Raw genomic sequence first — 9580 nt, 5'->3', positions numbered from 1 at the left:
ATTTCACTAAAGTGAGTACCTTTCCGTAGATCTCAATATTGTTATTTTCTCATTATTGGAAAAAAATGATAAATAAGCTGATGAAACTGTTCTCTTATTTCTGTCATTCAGTAGTTGAGTGACTGGCTGAAAATAGCATAGGTATATGAGAGGAGAGAGATTCAGAGTTTGACCACTGTTGCCCCCTCGCTAAGATGGCCCCTAAACTGCCATGTCTATTATGAATGACACTGTGTTTATGCCCTCTGTGCTGACTTTTATTGGGATTCCTGGCCTAGAAACTGTACAGTGTTGGATTGGGATTCCATTCTGTGCAATGTACATCATTGCTTTGATGGGAAATTCTCTACTTTTGATCGTCATCAAATCTGAACCCAGTCTCCATGAGCCTATGTATATCTTCCTGGCCATGTTGGGAGCCACAGACATTGCACTGAGCACCAGTATTGTCCCCAAGATGCTTGGAATTTTTTGGTTTCACTTGTCAGAGATCTATTTTGATGCTTGCCTCTTTCAGATGTGGCTCATCCACACATTTCAGGGTATTGAATCGGGAGTCCTGCTGGCCATGGCTCTGGATCGCTATGTAGCAATCTGTTATCCTTTGAGGCATGCTACCATATTCACTCAACAACTAGTCACTAACATTGGAGTTGGAGTGACATTGCGGCCAGCCATTCTTGTTATCCCATGCCTACTGCTCATAAAGTGTCGTTTGAAACTTTACAGAACCAAGTTAATATCCCACACTTACTGTGAACATATGGCCCTGGTGAAGCTTGCCACTGAAGATGTTTACATCAATAAATTCTATGGTCTCCTTGGGGCTTTTATTATCGGTGGCCTTGACTTCATTTTGATCACCCTGTCTTATACACAGATATTTATCACTGTCTTCCATCTGCCCCAGAAAGAGGCACGGCTTAAGGCGTTCAATACATGTATTCCCCACATATGTGTCTTCCTCCAGTTCTATCTCCTTGCTTTCTTCTCCTTTTTCACTCACAGGTCTGGGTCTTATATCCCATCATATATGCATATCACCTTGTCCAACCTTTACTTATTGATACCACCTTTCCTCAATCCATTTGTCTATGGGGTGAAGACCAAGCACATCCGAGATAAGGTAGCAAAAATGTTCTGTTCCAAAGATCAGGCTTGACACTGAGAGAACAAGTTTCTCCGATGGATTTATTGTCTTATGTCTTGGGCATATGTGATCTGCAAAACCAGTTAGTGGCTTGAAGTATCATCTTACTTGATGATGAATACTTTAGTAAACAAATAAATGATTGCTTTAGAAAGTTCACAGGGCATTGGATTTAAGTCCAAATGAAATTAGAAGAAATTGAGGGAAATAAAGCCTAAGGCTCTCAAAGACTGAATATTTTTATATTGAAAAGTCATAAAAAATGATTTTCCTCATCACCAGGGCCAGGTTTGGCTGAAACAGACAACTGTAGAGATCCTTTTAAAATCCAAGCATGCTGTAATACTCACATGGATTCTTTCATTCTTAGAACGTGAGGATCTTAATATAGTAAGTTTCCCCTACATTCTCCAACTAATGTAAAATCTTCTCTAGAATTTACTTATCCCATCAAAATCTGTCCCTTGCATATCTTCTGGTCAAATATATACAGAAATTCACATAAATACCTTCTTCCTGATGCCTATTTCTATTTAATCATGCTATCATATTGGTGATTCTCAAACAAAGAAACTTCTGTTCCAAAAAAATTAAGATTAGGGCATACAATGCTATGCTTATCTTTTATGTTCTTAAGTATTCATTTAATGTCTTTATTTGTATAAAGAGTAACTTGAGTAATAAAGCTTTGGTATTTGGGCCATTTTATAAATGTTATGAATGTGGAGGCAAGTTCTAGAATTACTCAAGATAATACTATTCTAAAGTTTGTTAAATTATTCTACTGACTGAACAACCAATAAAACTTTGACCTAATAAGGAGAGAGGTCTAAGAAACCTGGACAGAAATTATGGAAGCTAAGATTCTTACTGTATTTGTTTCCCAAAATATCTTTGCTTTTTTTCAGAGAAAGTTAAGTGTTTTTTTGTTCTTTATTAAGATGCTCATATGCCAATGATAATATGTAATGGAGAAACTACATTTGCATGCCATTCATTAATGACTACAAGTAATCAATTGTTTTCTAGGAATATTGACTAGAAAAGGCAGATTTCAACTGGGTAGGAAAAAAAAAACATTGAGGAATTTTATCACATGCAGAAGTTCTGGAGCGAAATGAGCTTGGTTCAAAACTTATTCTTACCATTTCTTATTTACATTTGCAAAACAAATTATTGGCACAAATAAAGCTGCCTAATCTTCTATTATAAAAGAGTGAAACATGTCTCTTTGAAAACTAAGGATGATGGTTGTCATAGTATAATATAATGGATACCTTTATATAATGGCCTTTACAAGGGGCTTGGTAACTGTTAAGGACTTGGTTTTCATGACCTTCATCTTTATCATCACCATCATTTTTCCCCATGCAAATCATCATTACTACTCTTGTTATTGACAGAAATATTGTGCAGTACATTTCAGACAGTTTATTAGTACCCTATAAAAATGCATTTTAGAACTACAAATTTGAAAATATTTCATGACCCAATCTAGATACATTTTGTTGACCTGTGCAATGTTTCTGTATCTGTATCTAGTTTCATTTCTATATTTTTATGTGCCTATAGTCAAATCTGTTAATTTTATGTGATTTTATTACTTAAAATTGTGCATTTGCTTGCTTGTATTTTTAGCTTTTGATTGAAGTGTGCTAAAACATTTAATTATTAAATATGGCTTATTCCAGGGAGCTATTGTGAGAAACAAGAAAATCCTCCCCAAGTATGTAGTGCACATTCTCGCCATAGACATATCATTGTAAATATCCAGGGCCAACTGTGAATACCCCTGGAATTAAAATTAGCAGAAAAACAACTACAGGTTCAAAAGCAGAGAGACAGAAATGTTTCACAGCTGGTAGTCCTCAGGTTGGAACACAGCCAAAGTCTCTGGGCAGGACTATTGGAAGCTTACTAATTGGGACATCAGATTCCCTTTTACTTATCTCATCTGTTACTTTTACTAAGATGTAACTCATATGCCATAAAATTTGTCACTTTAATAGGTACAATTCAATATTTCTAGTAAAGTTTAATGATTGTGCAGTCATCACTGCTATTGAATTCCAGAATATTTTCCTCCTCCCTTCAAGATACCCATACTCATTAACAGTCAATCGAAATTGTTTCCCTCCTCCACCCCAGTCTTAGGAACTGGCAATATACTTTGTACCTTCACGTTATGTGTTTCTGTGTATTTATGTAAATGAACCATCCATATGTGTTCTCATGTGTCTGCTTCATTTGTTTAATATAACATTTAAAACAATTTTTGAGGTTCATCCAGGTGCCACAAATCAGTATTGCATTCCTTTCTATGACTGAGTTGTACTCCACTGTATGGATATACCATTTTATGTTTAGCTATTCAAAAACTGATGAATGTTTCAAGTGTTTCTGTTGGTGGAATTATGAGAAATCATTTAAAAAACATCATCAAAGAGTACACTTGAGGTTAGCTGTCATCAGTTTAAAGCAAGTTCAGTCAGGATTCTTTATGCATTTTTATTTAGTCATTATCATTAGCAAGATTGAAGGAATGAACAAGTGGATACTTAAATTTAGTCACATATCTCATGAGATCTAATGACATCAGAGATGAGAAAAGGAGTTGAAAAATGGCAGGTAACTCTGGTAGGATGGGATGTGAACTGTGAAAGAGAAAATGGATGGCAATAATAGGGTAAGATCAAGAGATTAGATGCATCTCATTGTGTTAAAATATTATTGAAATCAGAGTGAGAGAGGGTGAACTGGTTACAAATACAAGAAAAATATATTAGAAATAATAATCACCAGGTGAAAAGTGAAATCATTAGTCACTCTGATTCTGCAATTCCATGGATTGTAGCCTGCCAGGCTCCTCTGTCCATGGAAATCTCCAGGCAAGAATACTGGAGTGTGTTACCATTTCCTCCTTCAGGATATCTTCCAGATGCAGGGCTTGCACCCAGGGCTCCCACATTGCAGGCATATTCTTTACTGTCTGAGCCAGGTAGACAGTATCTACGACCTCTGAAAATAGGGGAGAAAATGTTGTGCGGATGGTGTAGAAATGTGACTCAATTATATTGATACTTCTCTCTGTGACAGGTTTTTAGCTTTTATTCTTAATTTCCTTTTTTACAGTTCATTATAATACTTCTGAAAAAAGCTATGTGAACATATTCCTGAGGTATTACTTGGCAAACAAGTTCAAACTGAATAGGACCCTCAGGTACAAATCTCACCCAATCCCCTATGTCTTGTTGCTTGATAAAAAGCATCATTCCCTGAGTTCCAAGCAGATTCAAGCAGATACTAATTAGGAAAGCAAGAGAATGCAGAAATAAAGGAAAAGCATCTAGGAAAACAACAGAAAGGGAAAAACTAGAGATCACTACAAGAAAACTGGAGATAACAAGGGAATATTTCAAACAAAAATGGGTGCAATAAGGGATGGGAATGTCAAGGACCAAACAAAAGCAGAAGAAATTAGGAGAAGTGCAAGAATACACAGAAGAACTATACAAAAAGATCTTAATGACCCAGAAAACCACTATGGTGTGGTCACTCACCTAGTGCCAGACACACTGGAGTGTTAAGTCAAGTGGTCTTTGGAAACATTGCTGTGAACAAAGCTAGTGGAGGTGATGGAATTCCAGCTGAGCTATTTCAAAGCCTAAAACATGATGGATTAAAAGTGCTGCACTCAATATGACAGCAAAGTTGTAAAGCTCAGCAGTGGCCACAGGATTGGAAAAGGTCAGTTTCCATTCCAATCCCAAAAAAGGGCAATGCCAAAGAATGTTCAAACTATTAGTCCAGTTGCATATATTTCAAATGCTAGCAAGGTAATGCTCAAAATCCTTCAATCTAGGCTTCAACAGTAAATGAGCTGAGAACTTCCAGACATACAAGTTGGATTTAGAAAAGGCAGAGGAACCAAAGATCAAATTGCCAACATCCATTGGATCATAGAAAAAGAAAAGGAATTCCAGAAAAAAAATCTACTTCTTCAGTGACTACATTTAACAAGTGGTGCTGGGAAACCTGGTCAACCACTTGTAAAAGAATGAAACTAGAACACTTTCTAACACCGTACACAAAAATAAACTCAAAATGGATTAAAGATCTAAATGTAAGACCAGAAACTATAAAACTCCTAGAGGAGAACCTAGGCAAAACACTCTCTGACATAAATCACAGCAGGGTCCTCTATGACCCACCTCCCAGAATATTGGAAATAAAAGGAAAAATAAACAAATGGGGCCTAATTAAACGTAAAAGCTTCTGCACTACAAAGGAAATTAAAAGTAAGGTGAAAAGACAGCCCTCAGATTGGGAGAAAATAATAGCAAATGAAGCAACAGACAAAGGATTAATCTCAAAAATATACAAGCAACTCCTGAAACTCAATTCCAGAAAAATAAATGACCCAATCAAAAAATGGGCCAAAGAACTAAACAGACATTTCTCCAAAGAAGACATGCAGATGGCTAACAGACACATGAAAAGATGCTCAGCGTCACTCATTATTAGAGAAATGCAAATAAAAACCACAATGAGGTACCATTACTCGCCAGTCAGGATGTCTGCTATCCAAAAGTCTACAAGCAATAAATGCTGGAGAGGGTGTGGAGAAAAGGGAACCCTCTTACACTGTTGGTGAGAATGCAAACTAGTACAGCCACTACGGAAATCAGTGTGGAGATTTCTTAAAATCTAGAAATAGAACTGCCATATGACCCAGCAATCCCAATTCTGGGCATACATCCCGAGGAAGCCAGATCTGAAAGAGACACGTGCACCCCAATGTTCATCGCAGCACTGTATATAATAGCCAGGACATGGAAGCAACCTAGATGCCCATCAGCAGACGAATGGATAAGGAAGCTGTGGTACATATACACCATGGAATATTACTCAGCTGTTAAAAAGAATTCATTTGAATCAGTTCTAATGAGATGGATGAAACTGGAGCCCATTATACAGAGTGAAGTAAGCCAGAAAGATAAAGACCAATACAGTATACTAACACATATATATGGAATTTAGAAAGATGGTAACGATAACCCTATATGCAAAATAGAAAAAGAGACACAGAAGTACAGAACAGACTTTTGAACTCTGTGGGAGAAGGTGAGGGTGGGATGTTTCGAAAGAACAGCATGTATATTATCTATGGTGAAACAGATCACCAGCCCAGGTGGGATGCAAGAGACAAGTGCTCGGGCCTGGTGCACTGGGAGGACCCAGAGGAATCGGGTGGAGACGGAAGTGGGAGGGGGGATCAGGATGGGGAATACGTGTAACTCTATGGCTGATTCACGTCAGTGTATGACAAAACCCACTGAAATGTCGTGAAGTAATTAGCCTCCAACTAATTTAAAAAAAAAAAAAGACTTTGATATATGGATCACAAACAACTGTGAAAAATTCTTTAAGAAATGGGAATACCAAAACACCTTACCTGCCTCTTGAGAAACCTATATACATTTCAAGAAGCAACAGTTAGAATCAGACATGCAGCAACAAACTGGTTCCAAATTGAGAAAGGAGTACATCAAGGCTGTGTACTGTCATCCTGTTTATTTAACTTCTAAGCACACTACATTATGTGAAATGCTAGGCTGGATGAATCTCAAGCTGGAATCATGAATGTAGGGAGAAATATCAACAACCTCAGATATGCAAATGATAGCACTCCAATGGCAGAAAGCAAAGGGGAACTAAGGAGCCTTTTGATGATGGTAAAAGAGGAGAGTGAAAAAGCTGGCTTAAAACTCAATATTTAAACAACAACAACAACAACAACTAAGCTTATGGCATCCTGTCCCAACACTTCATTTCAAATAGATGTGGAAACAGTAACATAATATATTTACTTGGGCTCCAAAACCACTGCAGATGGTGACTGTAGCCACAAAATTAAAAGATGCTTCCTCCTTGGAAGAAAAGCTATAACAAACATAGGCAATGTATTAAAAAATAGAGACAACACTTTGCTAACCAAGGGCCATATAGTCAAAACTATGGCTTTTCCAGTAGTCATGTACAGATGTGATGTTAGAGTTGGAATATAAAGAAGGCTGAGCACCAAGGAACTGATGATTTCAAGCTGTGGTACTGGCAAAGACTTCTGAGAGTACCTTGGACAGCAAAAAGAACAAACCAGTCAATCCTAAAGGAAATCAACCCTGAATAGTCACTGGAAGGACTGATGCTGAAGCTTCAATACTTTGGCCACCTGATGCAAAGAGTCAGCCCACTGGGAAAGCGTCTGGTGCTGGGAAAGTTTGAGGTGCTGGGAAAGGTTGAGGAGGAGAAGGGGCAACAGAGGATGAGACGGTTGGATGGCATCACTGACTTAAAGGACATGAGTTTGAGCAGACTCCAGGATATAGTGAAGGGCAGGGAAGCCTGGCATGCTGCCGCCTGTGAGGTTGCATAGAGTCAGACACAACTTAGTGTCTGAAGTCAAGGAAAAATAGTGCAGTTATAAGGAAGAGCTGTAGTTCCTCTTCAGTGTATGTATATAACAACCTGATACATGTCTTTAGATCTTTTCCAAGAACTAAGACCCCGTCCAACTGGAGGATGGTAATTTCTTACTGGGCATAGGCACATGGACCCCAGACCGATCAGAACCAGATGGCTGATAGCTGAAGTTCCCTGACCTCTATCTAGTTACTTCACTGCCAACCAATCAGAAGAAAGTCACACATCCTTAGCCCTCCAGCCAAATTTGCCTTTGAAAATTGCTCCCTAAAAATCCATGGGGAATTTAGGTCTTTTGAGTTGAGGTGCTCATACTCCTTGCTTTGTTCTTGCAATAAAACTTTTTCTACTTCAAACTCCAGCTTTTCAGTTGTCTTCCTCACTGTGCTTTGGGCAGAGGCATTTGCATTTGTCAAGAAAGTTTTGGGACTTCCCTGGCAGTCCAGCAATTAAGAATTTGCCTTGCAATGCAGGGGATGCAAGTTCCATTCCTGGTTGGGAAACTGAGATCAGGTTGCATGGTCCAGCCCAAAATAAAGTTATTAATAGTTTCACATGGGATATAAGTGCTTTATATTCAGAGTTAAAATCCCTCCTAATGTACTTTAACTTCTTTAAAAAATATTTATTAAAGTTTTCTTTGTTTTGAAAATTGTGATATAACTTGGGGTAAGGCAATGGTTGTAAACATACACCCAAGAGTATATTCTATGCATAAATATCATCTGTGTAATTTTTTTGAACTTAAATTAAAAGAAGAGAGTTTCCAATGCTCATATGCTGTATTAATAAAGGGTTCTCCCTTTAACAAAATTTTATCTTATTCAGAGAAAATATTTTGAACATTTTTCCTAAATTGTTAAATAATTATGAATTACTGATGCATCTAGTGTAATTATTAGTAAAATAACCAAATAAAACTGTTAAAGAGCAGAGTGCCAATAGGTTAATAATATTTTACTTTCAGCTTTTAAATTATTAATTTTTTTCCTTTTTTGCATTAATTAATTTTGCATGATGAGAAAGTAAAAATAAATAAATAAATAAATATATATATATATCTTACATTAAACTATATATTAAAAATGTTTAAGACTATAGAAGTTCCTGTGATCAAGAGACTGACTGTGGAAAAAGCCTATGATCTCGTTCTCTCAGAAGAACAATCTCCTTCAACGTCAGTCTCTGTAGATAGGAAGCATATCTTCAGTTCCCCACTGATTTTATTCCCCTTTTTCTCAGCAAGTCTTACTTTTTATGGAACTTACTACACAACAAAGCCCTGCCTCCCTACCTTATCCAAACACACTCCTGCTTGTATCACTGACACACATCTGGAAATCTTTGGAATGGCCATGGATGCTTAAGAGTAAATAAGTAGAATAAATAATAAGAAACCGTTATTTTTTTGTTTCCAATTTATTTTACTTGAAAAGCATGGGATAAAGCGGGCCAATTTGCTTAATGAACAGAGTCCTATTCTCTGAAACTTTCCCCTCTGATATCACCTTTTGCTGTCACATAGGTAAGAATGAGAGGAATCTCAATGTCTGGGGCTGTGAGAAATGCAATTGCACTTTTGGATGAAGGGAATATTGTCACCTCCTGCTGAACTAGATACATCAGGGCCCCCTGGGTATTGAGTAAGAAGAGAGTCCCAAGAAATGCTGGCTGCCCTTCTGGCCCTGAACCTCCTACTTTGACCCAAGGATTAAAAAACAAACCAACAAACAAAGAAAAGCTCTCTGGATTTACAAGGGGCTAATGATCTTTGGTTAGCAGGGAAAATGATATTACAAAACATAAATCTTCCATAGCTAAGACCAGCAAAAAAATGACCTTCTCCTTTGCTGGCCCTTTCCCATACTGTTTGTGGATACTGAGTAAGTGGAGAGTTAAGAATGTGTACTAGGTTAAGTGGAGATGAGATTATATATCTTGAAGTCC

At 37.4% G+C, this 9580-nt stretch overlaps 1 protein-coding gene across 1 annotated transcript; it reads left to right on the top strand.

The window, feature by feature from the left end:
* The first annotated feature begins 211 nt into the window (after positions 1–211).
* LOC136175004 (olfactory receptor 52A1-like) lies at positions 212–1162 on the top strand. Its single transcript, XM_065945297.1, has one exon. The coding sequence runs from the start codon at positions 212–214 to the stop codon at positions 1160–1162; it is 951 nt and encodes a 316-aa protein (XP_065801369.1).
* The last annotated feature ends 8418 nt before the right edge of the window (positions 1163–9580 follow it).

Source organism: Muntiacus reevesi, chromosome 9 (genome assembly GCF_963930625.1).
Source record: "Muntiacus reevesi chromosome 9, mMunRee1.1, whole genome shotgun sequence".
Taxonomy (NCBI): Eukaryota; Metazoa; Chordata; class Mammalia; order Artiodactyla; family Cervidae; genus Muntiacus; species Muntiacus reevesi.
Note: the sequence above shows the minus strand (reverse complement) of the source record. Positions and strands in the feature narration are given on the sequence as shown.